A 22,880-nucleotide genomic window follows, 5' to 3' on the forward strand; every position below is an offset into this window, starting at 1 on the left:
GAAGGAGCGCGCGAGCTGCTCCACGTTACACGCTGAGCTGAGGAGGACGTGTTCACCTGTGCGCCGCCACCGGGACGAATTTAACGAGGATTTATTTCCCCCTCCCCTTCCCCACCCTCTTCAATTTTTTTTTATTTTTTAAGCACCACTCCACCTTTGAAGGCGCAGTGAGGGAACACTTCAAACAAGAACCTCTGTCGGACCCCCCTCTGGTTTTGTCTTTAGGAGCCGAACAAGTTTTTATTTATTTATTTTTTTTCTTTTTGCTGAATGAGTGAGATATTACACCACAACTGACCTACATTAGAAGGGTTTCTTTTTCTTTTTTTTTTTTTTGAATTTATATTTCGGACAGACTGCGTGCCTGCTTTTTTTTTCTCTCCACCGAGGACCCGTAATCAACCATGGCGAGACGTGACGCCCGAAATTGGTCCAGCTGCACGCAAAAAATGATCGGACTGCTCTGCTTGATTGCGTCGATATTAACGCAACACGGTAAGAAACGAACACTTGTGAAAACTTAGCAGTATCTTTCTGTGTAAATCACAGAGCTTTAACCATTTTTTAAAAGAGAATTTAAACCTGACTAGTACCTGTCAGGGCAGTGACAGGAAACAGGAGAATCCGGCAGGTGATTCTGTGCCTGCTTTTCAGCTTAAACCCTTAACAATTAGCAAGAGTTTTGATTACACTCAACGTCGGATGGGATATTTAAAGTAATTCCTCCGTCTTTTCCTGATTACTTCCGAGTTTTCAGGCTTGAGCGAGCTGTCTAATCTTTGACCTGAGTTTCGGTCGGTGACTCAACGCCATGTTTAGTTTCTGTACTAAGGTGTGGCTCTGTGGAGCAAGGTGTTTTGCAGTGGTTTCTGGCATTTAATGGTGGCTTCCTCTCCTCTTTTAGTCCCTCTTGCAGTCTCGTTTTTCTTCTCCCCACTAAATCCATTCATTTTCTTCTTCCACTTCTCTTTTTTTCTTACCCCTGTCAGAACATCATCGATTAGTAACAGTTGAGCTGAGGGGGGAAAAAAAACTGCTCTGAATGTACGGAGGAAGCAAACTTTATCATTTACACTGATGACAGATCGTTTTTTATTTTTAATTTAAAAGCCAGCGAGCCAGTTTCTTGTAGGCTTGCCCTGTAAATGAGCTGAAATTTAATATGAGGGGAAAAAAAAAATCACCTGGAAGTCAGTGACAGACCACGCCTACCCTCTGCCTACCTGTTTATGCATGGTAAATTATTCAGGTGTTTTCCAGTCCACTTGTGCTCAGGTAGCCTGCGCATACTGCAGGAGCAGGCCTACCAATATGAGAGAAAATATCCCTGGCATGCAGTTAACCCATTAACATATGAATGTGTGTGGCATGAAACCAGTTCAACATTTTTCTCTGCTCCTTTCGCTGGGCCAGCTATTTGTTTTGTGCTGTAATTGGGGCAAGAATGTAGGACTAGATCTAAGGCCCTGGCACAGCTACAGTGTAAAGTGTTCAGTTCGGAACAGTAATGTCGATGATTGTGGTGCTGTTTTAATCACAACTCTAACTAAGCAAAGTCACTGTTTTGATTTATTCATGCAGTGGATCTTTTTTTAATTTATTTTTTCTGGTCCAATTTCATTTTACAGAACATGAAGTGCTCTTTGGGGAGGGAGAAAAAAGAAGAAGTGGGGGGGAAACAAAACAAAAGCGTTTACATATTTATGAGAAAGTAAGAATGCAAGGCTTAACCAGCGCAAGCAATAACGCTGCTTTTAGCTTTCTTTCATTTAAGTTTCAAAGTGATCCTCTGACCTCCGTTTGGGTATTAGTTGAGCTTTGCAACTTATGCTGCAACTGCTGTGGGACTAAAACATCTCACTTCAAACTTTTCTGATTTGCATTTTGTGGTTTCCTTTTCCTCCTAAGGTTTGACAGCAACCACTTACCTCCATCTTGACTCCTGAATCTGAGAGGAAGGGATGTGAAAATCTGTGCAGTTTTCAGTGTAATACCTTTTAATGAAAAAACTCAGGCCGGAGTTTGATGGATTTTCAATTACGGTTTATAGTTTTTCTATGATTGAATCACTGAAACACACGTGCCTTATGTCGCAAAAAACAATCAAGCACTTTGGTTCCTTGTGAGCTGTATTATAGATTTTCTGGAAACATGGCAAAATCTGCTGTGTCAGAAATCTACATTCAGGAATGCTAATATTTGGTTAAATGTCACTTAGACATTTTGCCCTTAACTAAGCACTTTGGTTGATGTCCACAAGCTGCTGGGGAGCCTCCTGTTGTGTCTTTAACACTCCTCTTGACAGAAATGGTGCAGTTCAACTGAATTTGTGGGTTTCATGACACTGATTTGTTTTTTCAGCACAGTCCACAGGATTTTGAGTGCAAGTTAGGACATTGGGGAGGCCAGTCTAAAACCTTAATTCTAGCTGGATTCAGCCATTTCTTTACCCATTCAATGTGCATGTGAAACATCTAGCTGCATCCAAGGTCCGACCTTCTGACTGATGATTTTAGGTTTTTCTGTAGAACATGGAGGTAATCCTTCTACTTCATTATTCCCTTTACTTTGTGTAAAGCACCAGTTCCACTGGCACCAGCACAGCCCCAGAGCATAATACTGCCACCACCATACTTGACGGTAGGTGTGGTGTTCTTGGGATGAAAGGCCTCACCTTTTCTCCTCCAAAAATATTTCTGGCAATTGTGGCCAACCATCCAAATCAGTCATCTCTTGGAAGCAGGCGATCATTTGCATTTTCTTCCTGATCATGGTAGTGACACGACTGTGCAGTGAACTCTGTGCTCACAAACAATTGTTTGCACAAATGATTTTTGGATCTGCAGTTGCTTTGAAATGACTCCAAGTGGCTTTCTTGACGTGTTCAAGTCAATGAATTGCTTCTTCAAATCTGTGCTGAGCTCCTTAGACTTTCCCCGTTGTGTTTGTGGCTAAGTCTGATAAGTGTATCAAATGTGCCTTATGTAAATTGGCTCAGAGAAGAGTCACTCATACGAAGTTAAGAGGCCATGGCACGAAGAAAATTTGATTAACACATCTTTAACATCTCCAAAATTGATAATTCGAGCAGATTTTGTCATATTACTGGAAGACGTACAATAAATGTATGAAAACCAAAGGGCATGACATGGTCTGTACAAGTCTATATATAGTTGTGAGGACAATTGATGTGGGTCAAAAAGGCTTGGCCCATTACCATGGAGATGTTTTTATTGGAAGAGGCTTACATGACGGGGAGTTTCAGTTGGGGGGGATAAAGCTATGGCAGCATTGTCTTTATGGCTGAGTAAGCTGCATGTGTGCAGGGTGTTGCTGGATGCTTGCAGGGTCAGAGCTGAGGGAAGAGGCTTCCTTCTCTGTTCACACAAATAATCCAATATTTTTGTTTGTATGTCTGGAAGTGTTCAGCAAAGCTACTTTATTTGCAAAGCAACTTTTGATGACTCTCCTCAATTTTGAGGAAACAGGTGGCTTTTCAGCAGCCTGCTGCGCTGCGCGGGGTTGTGACACAGTTTTTGGATTGGCTGGGAAAACTCAACAGGCAGTAACTGATTTAGACAGGCAACACCCCACCTCCCCTCGCTCCCACCCGCCACTTGAAGCCTCCCTCTCTCCCGCCAGCCTTCACCCCCTCCCCCACCTCTGCTGTTGAGTACATATAGGGGCCTTGTTCTTGTTTCTTTTTTTCCAGCTATCTTTCATTGTGTCCTGTCCAGCGCTTTTGTTTAAGTGACCCCTCCTCCCCCTTTGGATGCAGGGCTGTGCTGTTTATGAGGGGAACAACATGCAGACAGACAGGAAAATAAACCACATGCGACCTCACCCTGGTCCGTCACCATGGCTGTAGGATTTGTTGTCAGCCAGGACCTCATTTGAATGTTTCATTTTATTTTTTTTTCATCATACTGTGATACCAGCTAATATAACTTGTGAAAATGCATTTTCAAAAGTCATTACAACATTAGCTGCCCTCACCCTGCCCTCCCACACACATACTTGGTGTAGATACTCAGTGACTCTAATGTAGTGATGTTTCTTTTGGCAGTCCTTTGAGTGCAATAGCTCAAACTATTAGCTCAAACTCCTTTCCTCCGCATGGTGTGAACAAGTATAGTTCCTGCCAAGCCTGGAACCATTCATCATCACAAGAGAGAAAGAGTACTACACTCTGTCTATGAAGAAGAATGGATCATGAGAGGCGTTTATGTTTTTCTCTCCATAGTAAAAGAAGGAAAAAGTAAGTCCTTGGCATCTCATTAATCTTGTTGGAGCGAAGGGTTTCGGTCTTGGTTTGTTTTTGGGGTTTTTTCTCTCTATGTTAATGAGTGTCAGGGTTTGGTCCTATCATTATGTAAATGAGCCGTCCTCGCCCCTTTGCACCAGCCCTGTAAATGTCAGAAGGATTTTGAAAAGGTCTTGTGTGTGCATCTATATGTGTGTAGGAAGGTCTTGTTTTTGCTATATTACACACAGGCCTTTTTCTGATTAAATTCTATGATATTAATAAAATATATGTTGTTATAATAACTTCCTCCTCCCCTGTATAATCACAATTAACAATTAGCATCGACACTGTGTGGCAAATGTGGCCCCAATCATTTTGAGTAACAAAATCGTAAAACAAGTGAAGGAAACATTCGCTATTTCACCAAATTTAAAAGGCTGTTTCATTTATTTATTTATTCTACCAGATATCCTATTTGAAAAAAAAAACCCCCAGCAATTTCAGCTTTGTGACAATATTTAATGGCAGCCTGTAAATTATAACTCTCATTTAACAATAATCTAGTGATGGATGGAAAATCTTTTTGACAGTTTTTTTTTTTTTTTTATTGAACACATTTTTGGCAGGAGGCAATTTTCGTTTCTTTCAATATTTTATACATAACCGTTATTAATTAAATTAGCACTGATCCTCAATATCTTACACTTATTTACTTTGATCAATTAGTTTTAGTGAAATTACATGCTCTGTGGACTTTTCATTAGAAAAACACCAAAAATCCATCAGGTTTATTGTTGACTTGGCAAATTCTATTAGACTGGATGGATGGATCTGGAGAGAGGGAGAGGTCAATGAGCACAAGTCACCGCATCTTGTTACGCTTTAAACCACGTACTGGACCGCAATTGAGTGCACACACGAACACCCACGCACATGTGCACAGACAGCTGGTGATGAATAAGTGCAGTATCCTGAGACTTCGCTGTAAGTCAGATGACATTCCAATAATAAGGAGGAGGCGTCGTGTTGCGAGATGACAGTGCATGTGTTATTCTTTTTTTTTTTTAAGGAAGTGAAGTCTATCATCCTCATCAGCAACCCTGTTATCTTCTGCAGACATGAGATCTGAGAATGTCTTTTTTTTTTTTTTCTCTTTCCACTCCCTGCTCATTTAATTGACTCTCTTAAATGATGTTTTCCAGTAACTTGTAATAATGATAGTCGCTTTCCTGTAACAAGAGTCAAAGCTGCTTGCTTTGTGACAGAACCGCTTAAATTTCTGTAATCCCTCCCTATCCTTTGCCCACATGCACATGCTGGGCGGATGGCGGCCCGTGTTGGGGGTCACACTGAGAGCCTCCCACCGGGATGTTTATGTTTGGCTCCCAGGGTTTCCAGACTGCTGGAGTCGGTCCCATCTGATCCAGAGGAAAATGAGCAGAAATCCTCCTGTTAGAAAGAATGCCAAATGTTATTAATATGAATTGGGCAGCTGAGGGGTTTCCAAAAACACAACTGCGCTGGGGTGTCGGTGACATTCTTGGCAGAGGTGTTGGGTTAAACTGTTATCTACATCAAATGTGTGGGCTTTAGCTCACACGCTGATAAGAGTTCGCCGCAAGAGACCATTCTATAATGTACCCCCCTCCCCCACATATTTCTAGATAATGGAGAGTTTGAAGACTATTTGCCAGAGTACCATGCCAGAAGCTTGTGTACAGTACCATAAAGCATGCAGCCTGCTTTACTTTCTCAGTCACGCACATACATTTACACAACATTAGTCAAGAAATCTGCCAAATGTGCCTTTTCCTATCTGCATTTTCCTAAAAAGTCCCAGATGGAATTTAGGGAGATGCGGGTCAGAACCATTCCAGCGCAGTCAATGTTAAAAATGAGCAGTAATTCCAATGGAAGATCCATTGAAAGGCAGCCAAATCTAAAATAAAATCCCCTTAATTAAGTAGACTTGTGAGATGGGTGTCTCGGTGACCCTGCTGTATTAAAATCATAGAAGAAGAGCAGCAAAGACAGAGTAGTAAGTGGGGGTTGAGGATGACGACATTTCAAATTCCACGTTGCAGCTTCTTGGCAAAGGAGCTGAAGGAGGATTTCAAAAAACTGTGTGAGGGAGTGAACTAGCGAGGCCAAGAATTATCAGCTCATTTGTAATTTAGTCGCACCTCCCTCCCTCCCTCCCCTCCCTTTCCTAAAGCATTACACACATATTTAACATCCAAAGAGCCGTCCGTTGTAGATGGTAAAGGACTGCTTTTACTAGCCTTTCTCTTTTTATCATTGTTACCTGGCCTGTACCCTTTCTCCGTCATTGTTCTTTTCTTTCTTACGTCTCTGTCACATTCTTTTATTTCTGAAATCCGCTCCATAGTGCACTCAGCAGATCTCTGTGCAACTAAGCATTAAGGCCCTTGACTGTGTCCTCCCCACCATGTCCACACGTACACACATGCACACAGCTGCTCATTAGCAGTCACCTTAATGTGTCTAAATGTAGCTTGCGAGGTGGAAGGTGGTTTGCGCTATTGATCCGGTATTGAATGGTGGATGATGCAGTGCCCTTATGTGATATTGAAAACGTTTAGAACCAGCTCCATTGACATGATCGCACGAATGAAACATCTCTCTTTTCTCTTCCTCTGCTAATCCCTTCCTGTGTCCTTTCTGCCCCTAGTTTGTCAAATGTTGAGCGACTTTTGCTGCTTCCGTTTCTTTTTTTTAACACCTTTTGCTTCTTTCATCAACATGTGTTACAAGCAACATTACAGCCATTTTGTCCACGCTGTTACCTATCAGCACACCTTTGCACACAACTGCTAAAACACACAAGCACGGACGTGCTGCATCTTCATCACATCTGACTTTGACAAGGTCATGTCCAATTCATACTTATCAGAGGCAGTGGACAGGCTGGCCACAGTAGGAAATTGAATTTGGTGTGACAGGGTCTTGTCAGGGCTCTGGGAGCTGTATCAAGAGTTATGCTTCTCAGACACCTTCTGCACATCAAATGCATTTAATTCAGTTAGCTGTGCCATGATACCAGGAGCTTTATGTAAGCAACAGGTTAAAATTATGTGCTGCGATATGAAAATGTGGTATTCTTACACAGATGAGATCTCAGAAATGTAAGATAAGAAAACCGGTTCCGCCGTTGCTGAGATAATGTGCAACATGTCTTGTTTTTGTGAAGTTGTGTGGGGGTGTTCTTGTGTTCCACAAGCCAAGCGGTTCTGTTGCAATCCTACCATTTCATTTTGCCACTGTTATCTATTGTTTCGCCTGTTGGTTTCAAAATTTTGTTGCTAAGCTATGTTGATAGACTAGCAGCAGTCGTCATTAGTCCCCATAGCCTTGAAATGGCAGGAGCATTTAAATCCTCCCCTGAAGAAAACAGCACATTAAGGTCAAGAGGAGGCAGCAGGTTTATTCAGTTATCAGCCGTGTGTTTTGTCAACAGGATGTGCCAGGGTTTGTTTGGTGCGACTCCTAAGGGGGGAACAGGTCCTCCTTCGTCAAAGTGATTTGTCTAATTCATTTGCTCAACTGATTGCCTGCTCTCTAATTGGCCTCTTGCCCCCGCCCCCCCGCCAACCTTTTTCCTGCCGCATTTGTGTCTTTACTTCTACTCTTCCATCTTCATTCATTCTTTCTCTCCCCTCGCCGTCTTTTCTGTTTTCGTCCTCTCGTAATGCACCAACTTCCCCCCACTCTGTAATTTGGTCCGCATAATTGATCCATCTGCTCAGTAAACTGCTGTGTCTTATTGTATCTCTTTTCCTCCTCTCATCCTCTTTTGCTCCCCTTTGCTTTGTTTCTGAGTCATCAACCCATTGTTCCTGCTTCTGTAATTGGAATGTCTGTGACTTTCATCTGTTCTCGTACGCACTCTGCCTCACTCCGTCTCTTCTGGAGCGTTCTTCCTCCTCCTGTCCCCTCGTCCAATTTCCCAGTTGTCTGTTCGACCTATGTCAGCCCAAGAGTTTCGCTTAAATCCTCACCAAACTGCCTTCGCTACTTTTGCTCTTGTACTCTCATTTGCCCCCTCTGTCCCTCGCTCTACTTTCCTCTCCTACCTCCTTAACATCCCCCACCCCTGCACATCAATCATTCGCTCCGTCTCTTACACTTCCCACATCCTCTTTTGCTTCTAATGGGCAACAACACCTCCTCCCACTCCACCCTGGTGGGCATTTTTTGAAGGTTAAGTTGCTGTGACGCTTTTACAGTGCTTCACCCTGCCTCACCCCTTCCCTGATTATCTCACCCTCCTGTCCCTCGGTCTTCCTTGCCCAGGCTGCAGCAGAATGACAGTCACCACCACCACCTCTTTACACGCAACCGCCGAGCACAAACAGCGTATACGTTGCAAACACAAGGACGCACTACTCATGTTGGGCTGATTTTACGGCTGAATCACTTGATTACTGTACAGAGGACAGAACAGGGGAAGGGACGCGAGAAAGTCAAGTAAGCCAGTGAGCTTTGCAAGGAGGCAGGGAACGGAAATTCGAAGCAGATGCAGGATTTTATTTCATTTCGGCAGAGCTAACCTGTCGTGCAGTGCTGGGATTAGACTGACAATGTCCATTCCTCTGCTGTGAGATTCTGTCATAGACTCATGTCCCCTGCAGGCAGTGACTAGGCTGGTAATATAGCTTGACTCATCTAACAAGAATCTCACACTGAAGTTAAAATGGGATTACATTTAAAGAGCTAATTCCCAGTGTGAAAAGTGAAGCTTTTTTTTTAGTAAGACTGTGTTTGAGAGACACTAAGCACACATATATGTGTAAAAGAAAAACCTTAAATCTGTTTATGTAGTTTTTTCAGTATTTTTTTTTTTATCCTGCCACTTACTCACCTAATTCTACTTTTGTGTTTACATTTATGTTTAAATGCTTTTAGAACAAACAAAAAGGTTGCTAGAAAATGCACGTCACTGACAGAAGTGTCCATAAAACGGTCCATATGTTGTCCAGTGATTGTTGAAATGCTGCAACATAAATTGCAGTTACAGCCTCGAACGGTCTTATTTTAACCCCCCACAGTCTAGCACTGGTGAAATGATCAGTCATTCTACAGAAAATCAAGTGGCAACATCTTTTATTCATTACGGTTTGACTGGCTTTTCAAGAACAAATGCCAACAAATATTTGCAGTCATCAGTTTCCCTAAATGTTTTCTGCTTGTCTTACATCAATGTACATTAAATATTATTGGGTTTTGCCCAACTGCTGATGAGGAAAAAACAACGTAATGAAAAAGTAATGACAACATCGCCGTGGGCTCTGGGAAATTGTGTCATTTCATAAACAAAGACAAACTGATCGTTTCAGGGAATCAGTGGCAGTAATCAAATATGAGGAAAATGTTGCAGCAATAAAATAATTGCATTCCCGTTTTGTTAGATTTTCAGTGTCTGTACTGTCACCACAGGCTTTGTTTTTCAATAGAGGACATGTTTTGTTTTGAGCTGGAAGTCTTGGTTTCCTGTTATTCTTTTTGTGTATTAAACATACATTTGCACAAGAAGAGTGGAACATTCAACAGCGGCAGCCGTGATGTTGTTTTTAGTCCAGGCAGTCAGCTGGCTTCTGCTAGACAGAATGATGCACTTGGTGTTACTGAACACAGAGACACTATTGTTCTCCGCCAAGCTCAGAGACCCTCCTCCTCCTTCCTCCCTTCAGACTGCTTCCCCCTCTATTCCCCCTAATCCAGGTGAACCAAGGGAGACCATTGAAAGGCCATCTATTGTCCCCCACCTCCTCCCCTCCCTCCGTCTGCACCACACCTGTATCAATGGACAGACCTGCCTTTCAGTGGTGGCCCTAGAGGGAAAGTGGCTGTGTAACAAGAGATAATTGGGCAGTTTCTCTTGAAATGGAAGTTGATGGAGGGGCTTTTTTTTGTTGTTGTGTGGATGGGCCGCTGTAGTGCCTTATTTAACAAGTTTTCCTTGTACACAAGGTCCTGAAATGCTTCTTGAAGGACATTTGTGTGCAGAAAGCCAGATATTTGCTGGACACTCTGTGCCTGCACCTATCATGCACTGGCTCGATACTTCTGCTCGCTGTTTTGGCTTTCTGTCTCTGCCTTTATAGGAAGAGCTGGAAGGGTGGGAATGAGAGAGGAGGGGGAGTACCTTCTCTGTTGAATACTACTTGTCACTGAAGCCCTCTGGGTGTGTGCTCGCTCCTTTAGGTTGCTGGGAGCCGTCTCCAGAATCCACCCATTTTTTTTTTTTTTTTTTTAAAGCTTTTAAAGGAAACACTTTAACCACTTACTTATGTCCTTTTCCTCTCTTACCACTTTCCTCTTCCTGCAACAAGCCTACGGCTGATTCGTGCACCAGTGATTCATGAATTTCTCTCTGGCACTGCACAGTCAAGCAGGGTACATGCTTGTGTGTCTGTGTGTGTGCCTGTGTGTTTGTGTGTCAAGTGTGCACAGGGTCTGAGCGACAGAAGAAGGCTGGATGCTTGGGGGGGAAGGTAACGAGGGAGAAGTAGAGAGGGAATGTGCTGTGATGCCAGCCATGATTAGAGCAGTAGCACTCACCATTTAAACACACATTTTAATAGACACAGCCTCGGGAAGATGGGGGGGGTGAGGTGAGGAAAGGATGTGGTTCCTTTGCTTGTGTAAACTAACACAAGCGTTCTCAATTGTTCTGGTTTAAAATAGAAGTCCCTCAGGCTCCACCTACCAACTTTCTCTTGTACATTTGTTCATCTCTCTTGTTCCTCAACTGTCTCCCTTTCTGTTACAATCTTTACTTTTGGCACAAAGCTGCTTGTTCAGGCGTGAGGTTGTTTATGTCCTCCATAGATGTTTTCTGTGTGTATCATGTGCCGGTCAGCTTCCCTCCCTTCCAGTTTATCTCTTCTCCTCATTCCTTCCAGATGACTCTTTCTTCTGTATCACCCCTTCATCACCTCAGCCCATTGTGACTTTGCTTCCTGTCTTCCCCCCCCCCCCCAGCTCACTCGCTTCATCACTTCTCCCCTTCCTCTCTGAACCTGACTCGTCCTATACTTTAATTTCCTCTCCTCCTACCCCTTTTTTTTCTTTGCTCCTCCCCTCCTCTTTCTGATGTATTTATATGTGGAGAAATGGAAGTGTGGCTGTCATGATGGACTGATGGATGGCGGGAGGCCATGGGTGAGGGGATCTGGGTGTTTGATGGACGCTCTTGTCACTCAGAATAATGCTTAAAGAATTGGCTGGTTTGTTATTGTAAAAAGCTCCCTCCATTGAGGACTTGCCAGCTATATTAAGATAATGTTGAATTCCTCAAACTGCTGATATGCTTTCAGTATCTGTTGATCTGACATAGTTTTCATCTTGGTTCCAAAAAGCTGCAAGGAAATCATTTTTTTTTGTAGATGTATATTGTCATTTTAGAACATAGAACGTTGCATCGACGGAGGCACTCTGCTGCACCGCATGCCTACCCTTTAAAAAGCTCGTCCCTTTTAGATGACATAATTATGCAGTGTCACTGTGTGACAGGCTGAGCTTAGGTGCATTAGAAGAATTAATATGCGTAGTGTAGGAGGGAGTCTGTCCTGATCTTCTAATGCTTATAACCACTCAGAACCCTCCACTCATCTTGAGAAGATGTCAGACTCTGGAGCAAGTTACAGTGTTAGACTTCTTACCCAGTAGTTGGTTTTAAGACTCATATAATCTCAGTGTTGCATTCATTTGTCAAGTATAATGAATGTGCTTAAGATTTTAATGCCGACACTGGGGTTAATTGGCTTTAAAGGAATACAGTATTGGCTATGGTCTCATAATTCGACCTGACTGATTACATTGTGTATGAGACTTGATGTCTGTGAAAGTCATAAGCTTAAATTTATACCTAAATACTGGTGTTTTTTTCAGTTTTGTTTTTTGCAAATGTCTGTGTGTATGTATGTAATGCATATATGTATGTAGTGTATTATCTAATGGTTTACAATGATTTGAAGCTGCTAATGGAAAACTATTGTTTCCTGGGAGTCTTTTTGAGATATTAACACATGCTGGGACAGAAACAAACAGTAAAATTGTAGATCTTTAATAGAGAACACCTACAAAAATATATCTTTTCATGTCTGTTTTAAATACATGAGCTTGGTCATACTATCACTGTATACACGATAACAGAGTGAACAGACTGGTGTTGGATTCCAGCAGAGCAGCTTCCCATTGTGTCATATTTCATTACAACAAATACAGGTCAGCACAGCCAGACCTGTAGCTTGAGATACTGCAGAACATGCAGTTTAAAATGTTACAGCCGTACTCAGGCTGAGGTGATAAACTGTTGTAAAGTGAACTTTGACCTGCAGTTAACGTCTGAGCACCTCAAGTCAAATTAAATTATTTTAAAGTACAAAGCAGTAAATGCAACCCATGTAGACAACAGACATAAAAATGGGACTTTCTGCAAAGTGCTATGAGCTTATTAAATAGAAAGTAAATAAGTTTAAGTGCAAGTGCACTTCGGGGACCCTTTATTAAGTTGAGCACTTCAGTAACTCATTCATAGACCATAACCAATATCTAAGTCCATAGATATCATCAGCTGATGTTGTCTTATCACAGATTTGTCAGGTGTATGCATTGTCAGATATGCACAGATATAATTTTTTGTCTTTTTTAGATTTGTTTTAAACAGACGAATGTAATACAAAAAAAGGTGCTTGGGGCAATAAAATTGTGTCATTGCATACATAGTTTCTCCAGCTCCTCCACTGTTTACAAAACTCTCAGCAGTGTCTGCAGCACATACAGCAGAGTACATGTCCCAGCTGAGCAGACAGTCATGTGGAGTCAAGCGTGTCTTCGTGAGAAGCTGCTGACTAGAATGTGGAATACACTGTTAAAAAGTAAATAACAATGACTGCATTATTTTTTCTTATGTAACTTCAGTGTACAATAAAGCTATATATCTTTTTCATGGGATATTCTATCAGTTGAATGTTAGTGGTAATAGTTTATTGAGGTTTCGTAAGTAGATAAAATGATAATGAAGATAGTCTGTAGTTGCAGCCTATTATATAATAATTTTCATTTTGAAAAGAATGGAGTCGCAATAAATTTGAATAACATTGACAGGGCGATGTATGGTTCCAAATGGAAAATTCCATGTTCAAGTAAAAGACTGCTAGTAGCTTGTAGCACCTCCTGACAAATTGACGGAACGGGTCAGCCGAGCACAAAATCATTAGATCACCGAACAGTTGACAAACCCCATTTGTGCTGACTCTGTAATGGCAGAAGCAACAGGAGAAAAGAGGCTGCAGAGACCCTGTGAATTCATGCAGTGGGATGAGCAAGGGTAGCAGATCAGTGTAGGCATGCTGTTGGAGGTAAATGTATGTTGGCAGTAGCTTAAGGGAGGAAAAGAATGAGAGCACAATGGCGAGGGAAAAGAGATCCCTGTTACTGAACCATCAGTGGCAGTAATGAGACACAGGTGCAACCCGTGGACCACATCCCCTGTCAGAGAGGCAAAGGGTGGGACGGCTGCAAATAAGTCTGGAGACGCTGAAGAGCTACAAGGCAGAATACCTAGTGCCATGTTTGATACTACCTTATCATTTATTAGCATACACAAGCATACAGGAATCCTTGAACAGTCACCTGGAAACGGTATGTAGCCAGGGAGCGTGCCATTACTTTGGGCGCCCAGGCCTTTTCTGACTCTTCATTTATTTGCATCTATTTTAAGCACCTAGTTACTAAAAAAAAAAAAAAGATGCAACACAATAAAAACAAACATGACATGCAGCCACATCATAGACATAATTCTAGGTCTTTGTTTGTACTTCATCATCATCTCTGATCGTTTCATTTAGGCTTGGTTTTCAAACATGACAGTATTTGATGAGCCACAAACAACACCAGCGCTTTGCCGCACTGCAACTGATTTCAGCTCTTGATTGTGAATTAACTTATATTTGGGTTTACTTGCTAAAAACAGAAAATGTCGGATTAGTTGGAAAAGCTGTTTTGCAAATTGGTTAGCAGAGAAGAAGCAATGAGAAAGAGATTAAGGAGGGCCAAGGGGAGAATATATGGTGACAGATAGGGAGAGAAACAGGAGAGGAGAGCTGCACAGGGGAAGGTGTTAAGACAGTGTTGGGGGTATTGGATCAGAGGGGGTTTGTTTGAGGATGTGAGCAGCAGAAATGCACTCACTGCTGCAGGCAAAGTGGAGAGACTACTGTTGCTTCTGTGCTTATTTTCTTCTACATCTTCAAGATCAGTGCAAGGCACACACCAGATGGAGGGTTAAGGAAGGAAGGAATCCCTGCAGTAATCAAGTGTGTGCGGGCGTGCGCGCTGTAGAGAGTGGGGAAGTGCGATCCAAAGCAGGTGCAGTCAGTAAGTTTGTGTGGATGCGTGGTTTGTTTAAATGTTAGACATGAGAGAGGGTGAAAGAATGGCCTTTGCATTCAGCCAATACTGAGTGAATAAATATTTTGAAAGTACATGCTGTGCTGGTAGATTGTTCTTTTAGGCAGCGGGGGTGACAACAGAGTAGGGAAAGATAAGAGAAAAGGGGACGGCGAGCTAAAGGAAACTCTGAAGCGGCAGCGATGTTTATTTCACCATGCAGAGACGTGAACACAAACTGAGCTTTGTCCCGCACCCCGACTAGCTTAACGTTAGAGCTAGCTGTGAGACCTCAGAGAGATGCAGAAACTGCTTTGCTCTTTCCCCTTCATTTGCTGCCAAATGACATCGCTTACTCTGCTATGGGGTTGCCCTCACTGCCAGTGGCTGCTATCATGAATGAACAATGTGTACTTCTCAGGGTCTCTACCTCTCCTCAGGGTGCTTCTCCACAGGCTGAAGGTGTACACTGCAGGACATGAAACACGGCATTAGATGATGTTCATGCTGTGGCAGCCTTGTTACGGTGATGTTAAATGTGTCTCATTTTCTAACGTCGGAACACGGGGTGAGCGTAAATAAACATGAGAACCACACGTACATGCAAACATGAAAAGCTCTGATGTGACCTCCACACAACCCCTACTGTGTGTTATGTATGGATGGGTTTTTTTTTTTTCTTTTGTGTTAAGGCAGGATGGCTCCAAAGTAGGGATGAGTGATAAGAGGGGTCATTCATTCAATGTACACACACACACACACACACACACACCTCCCTCACAGGCCTTTCATCTTTACTCTCACAGACTTCTCTTGTTCTGTCAGTCTCGCTTAGACAGAAGGCGAGAGGGAGGGAGAGAGATGGCGGAGGGATGTCAGGGAAGGGGTTAGAAGGGCGGGTACAAAAAAAGGGAGAAGGTAAAACACAGCAAGGGATTGAAGTTTCCTGTTTCATGCAAAACTGTCTAACAAGTGCCCCACCCTAATCCATCACCATCATTTTGGGGAAGGAGTAACAGGTCGCTAAAGTTCTCCCTGTGCGCTGTCGTCTTCATTTTCCATCTTTTTTTTTTCCGCCTTCCTACGTTAATTGCATCCTTCTCGTGTCATCTTCTCATTGCTTCGCCTTCCCGACATTCCATTCCACTCTCCCTGCGTCCATCCCTCTCTCTCCCCGGGGTTTAGCCTCCGTAGGTCGGTTCCAGTCTGTCTGTTTGCTGATGACTCCACTTGGAACAGATGTGATGCTCAGCAGCTGTTGCAGCAGCACCCACCGACTCCCCCCTCCGTGTCTCCCTCTGTCTCTCGCGGTCCTTATTTATCTGCATTTCTTCTCATTTCGCTCGCTGCGTCGTCGCTCAACCGTAAATCGGCGAGTTTAATTTTATTTTTTGATGTCTTTTGTCTCCTCTGACCAGTGTTGCCGATTCGTTTCACTTTCCGGCCTCCCCGATGCAGCTGTTAACGTTCAAAGCGCGCTGGGCTTTTTGTCATAACAATCGGTTTGGAATCTCTGTGTTCGTCTCCTACATGAATGCCAACTGTCACACTGTAATCATGTGAAACCAATTTCAGCCATTGATGGCAGTTTTGACGAGGGCAGAGGGAGGGTATTGCTCCTTCATAAATCTATTGCAATGAGAGAAATGCGAGCGAGTGCGACTTTCTGTTGTTGTTTATCCTCTCAGTGACACTATTGTTGAAAGCCAGGCCCTGAGCTAGAATAAGAATGTCTATGTTTAACTTGATGTTATGATGTATAGAGATGAGAATGGGACTTAGGCACTTAAAGGCTGACAGAGTGGATTTTATTTAGACTAAGTCCCTTCAGTGGCCTTCATTTTCTTCAGATAGACTTATTGCATTCTTTATTTGCTCTGTCTCTGTTCATCTGCTATCTCTCTGTCTTTGTGAGGCTTGACTGCTGAACTGAGCGTCGCCTCGTCTGATATTAGAAAAGGAAAAGAGAGGAGTCGCAGGCGTAGAGAAGGGGTCACACCGCTGTGATGACTTAAGCCTCAAGAGATCAGATCCGGGACGGGCATGTGGTCGGGTCTGCGTGGCAGGACGCATTTGTGAGCGCGTGCATAAACGTGCATGCGCGTGTCACATGTGTAATTGGTTGCCTCTGATCTCGGGGAAATCTTGGGATCAGTGTGGCAGATCTACCGGCTAATCAGCACTCAGAGCTTTGCGCGCAGGAACGTCAACCTGTGCTCAGCTCTGGAAGCTGGAATATCACCACGCTTGGGATTTAATCGCTCCAGAAATCCCTTAATGGGAAACGTTACATGCAGTCTAATTTGGGGATGTTGAGATAAAACATGAATGCATATGTGAGGCCGTGTGAGTGTGTGAGATTGTAGCGGTAAGGGTATTTTTTTGTGCGTTGTGTGCGAACACTGAAACAACGATAAGGGTTATTGAGCGTCGCTTTGCCCCATGCTCGCTTATGATAAGATTACACCAAGGCTAGAGGTGTTTCTCTTTGCACTTTAGCCTCCTCGGTATCCCTTCTGTGTGACCGGCAAGTCCTCATGCTGGCATGTGGCGTAGCGTCATTGGGAAATTCATAAGGGGGAATCATCACACATTCCTGGTTCCCCTTTGAGGACTGCACTAATTAGTCGGCATCTGTGATTAGTTGGCTTGTGTTTGATCTGCTTCACTCCTCTTCCCTCTCTGTTGAAAAGGCTGCCTGCCTGTGCCGTGATTTGGCTGTGAGGTGCACCAAACACACACGAGCAGACACACAAAGATGTACACACCGGCAGATTTTTTTTTTTTTCCCTGCCTTTCAGAGACACTGCAGGTGGCCTCAGAGACACAGTATCATACACCAGAAGACAGTTACACACAAACAAACACGCACAAACGCACACACACAAACAAACGCACACACATAACCACCTGAACTGCAGCACTCCAAAACCAAAGCATACAGCACTTCAGTCGAAAGAGAATATCTGTTAATATTTCACTACTGCATACCAAGAACTGTGTTTACTTTCACTTAGCGAGTTTCAGCCTGACAGTGAAATTTCCCTGAAATACCAGACGCTACACCGCTTATTCAGGCAACACAGGGTGTGGGTGGCTAGCAGAGAAGTGCATTTACTTAACTTAACCCCGAGTGATTACAGCTAAAGATGGGTGAATTATGAATGTAATTAAATTTGTACAAATCCCTCTTTGCTCGCCTTTTGCATTAGGTCTCAATGGCAAAGCACAGCAGGGGAAACCCGTGCTGCGTTTAATATGACACAAATAGGAGCGATTCTTTGGTGCGTGACACAGCACTGTCTAATTACACGGAGGCTGCGATATTGAAGATCCTTTCTGTCCTTGAAGCTGGCCAGTGGAGCATGGCGGGACCATCTCTGTCTGTTCATACACCCATCTATCTGTCCCTCACTTCCCAAGCCTCTATCTGTCGCTCTGCCTTAAGGGGGTAGACGGTAAACAAAGACAGCTTCAATCCAACGTAATGACGACCTGACAGGAGATCGCTCAGGCAGCTCGTGTGCTGGCTCTGTGTGTGTGTGTGTGTTTGTTGTTTAGCTCCTCCTTATGATTTCTGAGAAGTGGCTTCAATCTTCTGAAAGTCAGATCAATTGTAGCATCATGGTGACTGCTGAGCCATTACAGGCTGAAACCCGGGTTCATACTGTTATTGAGGGAAATCTCGATCCGCTGCTGTCAACCTCTTACACAGGTAAAGATGTGGCGGATATTAATGTGTCACATCCTCGCAGACATTTTCTTCTGCTCCCAATATGGAGCCGGATCTTTAAATAGAAAGCTTAGTTTCGATCCTTATTAACCTCATTAATTACCCTCATTGTTTCATAGATGCCTTCTATTTATTTATTTTTTTGACAGACAGCTCCTTTGAGTGGCATTTAACTGGTTGAGCTCCTTCGTTTTTCACCACGTGAGCTAACAAGTACGGAAGCTGTGATTTGCAGTTTTTTTGAGTTAATCTGTTGTTGTTGTTGTATGCATGTACTTTATTGTTCACTGGAGCATTTGGAGCTTTCTATCTTAATCTGCAGGGCTGGAACCAACCCCTTATTTCTGCAAGCGGCTAGATTGTTGGTTTTTATTAAAAATGTAGATATTGAAAATAGCCCAACAAAATTTCTGAAGGCCAAAAAAACATTTCCAGCCAGACTAATGGCCTAAAACAATGTAATATGAAAAAGACAAATGCAGCAAGTGTTTAATAAGTAAACTAAATAATTAAAAGATTACTAAAATATGAGGTTTTTTAACTCCTCAATTTAAAATCAATTAGTATAATCTACCTAAAACTGCAGGACTGATTTCACATGCATCAAACATAAAATTAGACAGGCCGAGAGTGTAACATTTGTTAATAAATTAGTCAAGTAAATGCTAAACAGTCCATTAAAGGCGGATGTAAGCCCAGCGATGATAAAGCATTTTCAGTTACAATTAGTCTTGGTCATTTATAGCCATCTTTTATGGAGGCTTGTGACCTTTATCTTTTATCTGAGCGTTTCATAGCTTTCATAGCAAGGACACAGCAACAGTCTTGTTCATTGCTTTTTGAAATTTATAGCTTTATCACACTAACAGATTGTAAGGACAAAAAAAATCACTTTTAAGTGAGCAAATATTTTGTTACGCACTACCTGATTTTTTTTTTCCTAGCCTTTTTACAGTTTTTTTTTTTTTCATTACTTAAGTGGAATGTTTTTGATTGCATCTTATCTATTCGTTGGTTAGTCATTTGCGTATGCTGTTACACACATTCATGTGATAATTAGAGTTGCTTTGTGTTCAATGTTATCGTCCACACTTGACCAGAAGAACCTCCTTTTTATTGTTCGTGTTTCTCTACATCCTGCCAGTCATATCTTTCTAGTGTATGTTGTTGAATTCTATTAAACTTGAGCGGAAACATAAGGTTATGCACCCCTTCCCATTTGAACTGTCTCCATGAGCTGTATGTCCGTCTGTTGTTCATTCATCTGTCAGCAATAAGACAATACACAATATTCCCCAGGCAAGTTGTCATAGAGACTTTACAGTACAAGGAAGTAGACAGAGGGAGAGCTAGAAAACAATCTCGATTTACAGCCTCATCACACGTCTCAGCTGTTTGACTTCAGCTTCATGATACCGCCACTAATTTCCCAAACAACATGTCCAAACCTTCTTTCTCGTTCCTTTTCTGCTCTCGTTTCATCCACCTTCCTGCTCAGTAAAACCTTCCACCTCCTCCTCTCTGGGAGAACTGATAGACGGAATGTGTTGAATTTCTTCTTACCTGCCTCCTATTGAGACTTGAAAACAATGAGCCGTTCACCTTCGCCCTCGCCGCTCACTGCAGACCTGCGGGGAGGTAACTTGGAGGCATACAATGCAGACGTTTTACGATACAAAGAATAGTTTCTTTCTGCTTTAAATTGCTTCGGTTATCTGTTGTCTTTGACTGCTATCTTTTTGTTCTGTTTTAGCACCAATTGTTGCCATCTACTATATTTAATTGTGATGTACCAGACAGATATTGCAGCTACATTTTGATCTGCAATAGATATATATATTTTTTAAAGTGAAGCTTCCGTTTAAAGAAATTCTAAAACCAGTAAAAAAAAAAAAGCTTAACCCCTGTATAAGATGCACTGCAAAATGTGCTGGTTTGGCTATGAAGCGATGAGACTGGGCTTATGTTAGTCGGACCATAGCGTGCATGCCTACACCACAAAGTGCACATTAATTATTAGGCAGTAAAACCCCTGAAGGTTCAATACTGCTTGAATTAAATATAATTGAAATGGTGTCTTTGTTTAATAGCCAGACTTTGTATATCCTAAACTGCAGCCTTTTACGATATGATAATTGAAATTTTGATTAGAATTCATTGTTCGGCTCGAGCATCTACACTTCTTACCGTAGCTGTGATTTCTCTTTCTGTAAAAATATGTCTCATTCAAAAACTTCAACGTGTCCTCATTGTGTTTTCAAAATGCAGGCGAACTAACACACATCAGAGCTTTGACATTCGAGCATTACAACTAATTAGCAATACTTTTACAAGAGTAGACGCACAAATGATGTGGTTGTCACATTTTGGAACATAACTTGCCCGGCTTCTCAAACCTTTCTCCTTCTTTTGTGCGCTCACACACAGGCACACCGTTAGTAATTGAATCCAGCTGGTTGTCGCAGTGTGTTATGATGGACACAGTCATCAGTTTATCATAATATTGGTACGCCCCTCCTTGTTTGTTTGCTTGTGTTGCCTGACCTTCTGTCTTCCATATGGCCGGCACTGATTTGGTAACATGCTGTGTGAGCCTCCTGACAGACTGAGTGTGCTAACAGCGGTCTTCCTCACATCACAGTACTCCATTTTAATCCTTTAATATGTGGCATAAATTAGCTTGGTCACTCACCCCCTCAACTATGAATGAGCAGCGTGTTGACAGCGTTGTTGACCAATAGGCTCGTCAGCAGCAGGCTGAGTGGCAGCCCCTGACACTATGGAAAGAGCAGCTGGGAAGTGAAGCCACCCCCCGAGGTAAAATTAAGGAATTCCTATCACTTTAACATGCTGTTTTTAATTTGGGGGAAGGGATCACACCCATCCTGAAATATCGTATCTGACACCTTGGTAGACTCTCACATCCTCTCACAAGTGTTGTTATGGAAGCGAAAATAGGATGCATAATCACATTATGTTAGCAGCTGACATACCCAGGGACAGATGTATGCGCACATACACAAGATGATGGGTAAAGAGGTGGACACGTACACGCACAGCCGGCCTCGGACATTTGTAGAAGTAGCTGGAACGTTTTCTCCAGCTGTTGACTTCTGAACCAGCCTGATCCTTCAGTACACGGCTATTTCCGAAGATACATGCCGCCAGACTCTGGACGTTCACACAAACACACAGTTCCAAAGTCATGCAGAGAGTGATGTCTGAAGGATTTTTTTTGGCAAGCTTACTGCTAGACCTGATAAAGAGGTGCAAGGCCTCAGCATGCATAATGGGGAGTGGATCAAGATATCTCCTAGACGCTGGCCCTAGACCTGTCTGAAAAATGTTTTCCCAAAGCCTAAGATTTGCATTTTATACTCACACACCGACTGCTGATCTGCCACTATGGTCACCCGGCACTAAAACCCAATCTTACATGCAGGGCTAAAATAACATGTCCACTACAATTACCATGAGGAGCAATGGCACACAGGGCTAGGATGAAGAAGTCAGACAGAAGAGGAACTAGCAGAGTGGAAAAAAAAAATAGTCATGGAAGAGCAGAATGAGCCAGAGGGATGAAAAGGATTTATTCCGAAATGAAAATACAGGACAGGGCTAAAGCACTGAGGGAGGGGAAAAGAAAGTGAGCGATGCAGAGAGAGGGCGAGAACGGTGGAGGTAGAATGATGTGCAGTGCCCAAACAGACAAAGCAAAGGCAGGAGCCGCGGGGGAGCTGGGTGTCTGTCAGCCATCCAGCCAGTAAGTTATTCAGTCACTTATTCAGTGGGTTGAAGTGATAGCACTTGCAAGCCAGTATAGAAGCAGCAGTTATTTGTTTGGCTCAGGAGGCCTATGTCCTTTCTGCCCACAGTAAACTGCCTGTTACAAGCAAGACTTCACTGATTCTGATGAAAACATTTAATATCATAAAAAAAAAACGAATTTGTGCTTTATGGCCTTTGCCATTTTGTATTTTCTGCTTTATACAGCTCTGCTTTACACAGCCACTGCATTTCTTCGCGTCCAGGACTCATTCTGTATCACAGGCTTTTCTCTTAGACCACCACTCCTCTCATTCTCTCTCTTTCCCCCCGTCTCTCCTGGGTCAGGTACAGTGTAGATGTTGGTATTTATCAATAATGTAGAGATGAGAGGAGGAGGAAGAGAGCACACTGCTTTCGTTCTTACCCGGGGATGAATTATTTACCCAGTGGAAAAGAGTGCCTCTGCACTCGGTGTGTATGCAGCCATGTGGGTTTTTGTGACTGCCCGTGTAAATGTGGTTTTGCTTAATCTAGCAGTTGTACTTGCGGAAATGTGTTTTGTCTCACGATGACCACACACACATCATTTCGACCACTTGGCAGATGCTAAATGATTAACTGTTTTGTGGATGTTTGTTGGTGGTGCGGTTCATCCACCTGGCGCAAAGGTCTGCTGCGCTGCTGAAGAAATCGCTATTGTGTTTGATGTATCACTCC

At 42.9% G+C, this 22,880-nt stretch overlaps 1 protein-coding gene across 3 annotated transcripts in view; it reads left to right on the forward strand.

The window, feature by feature from the left end:
• LOC103370823 (poliovirus receptor-related protein 2) overlaps nt 1–22,880 on the forward strand; it is an 81,521-nt gene continuing 58,641 nt past the window's right edge. For all 3 annotated transcript variants that reach the window (XM_008299987.1, XM_008299988.1, XM_008299986.1), the window contains exon 1: nt 1–495. In XM_008299987.1, the coding sequence (XP_008298209.1) occupies nt 405–495 (91 nt within the window). In that variant the 5' untranslated portion in view covers nt 1–404. The remainder of the gene's footprint in view (nt 496–22,880) is intronic.

This window comes from Stegastes partitus, unplaced genomic scaffold (genome assembly GCF_000690725.1).
Source record: "Stegastes partitus isolate 25-593 unplaced genomic scaffold, Stegastes_partitus-1.0.2 Scaffold1486, whole genome shotgun sequence".
Taxonomy (NCBI): domain Eukaryota; kingdom Metazoa; phylum Chordata; class Actinopteri; family Pomacentridae; genus Stegastes; species Stegastes partitus.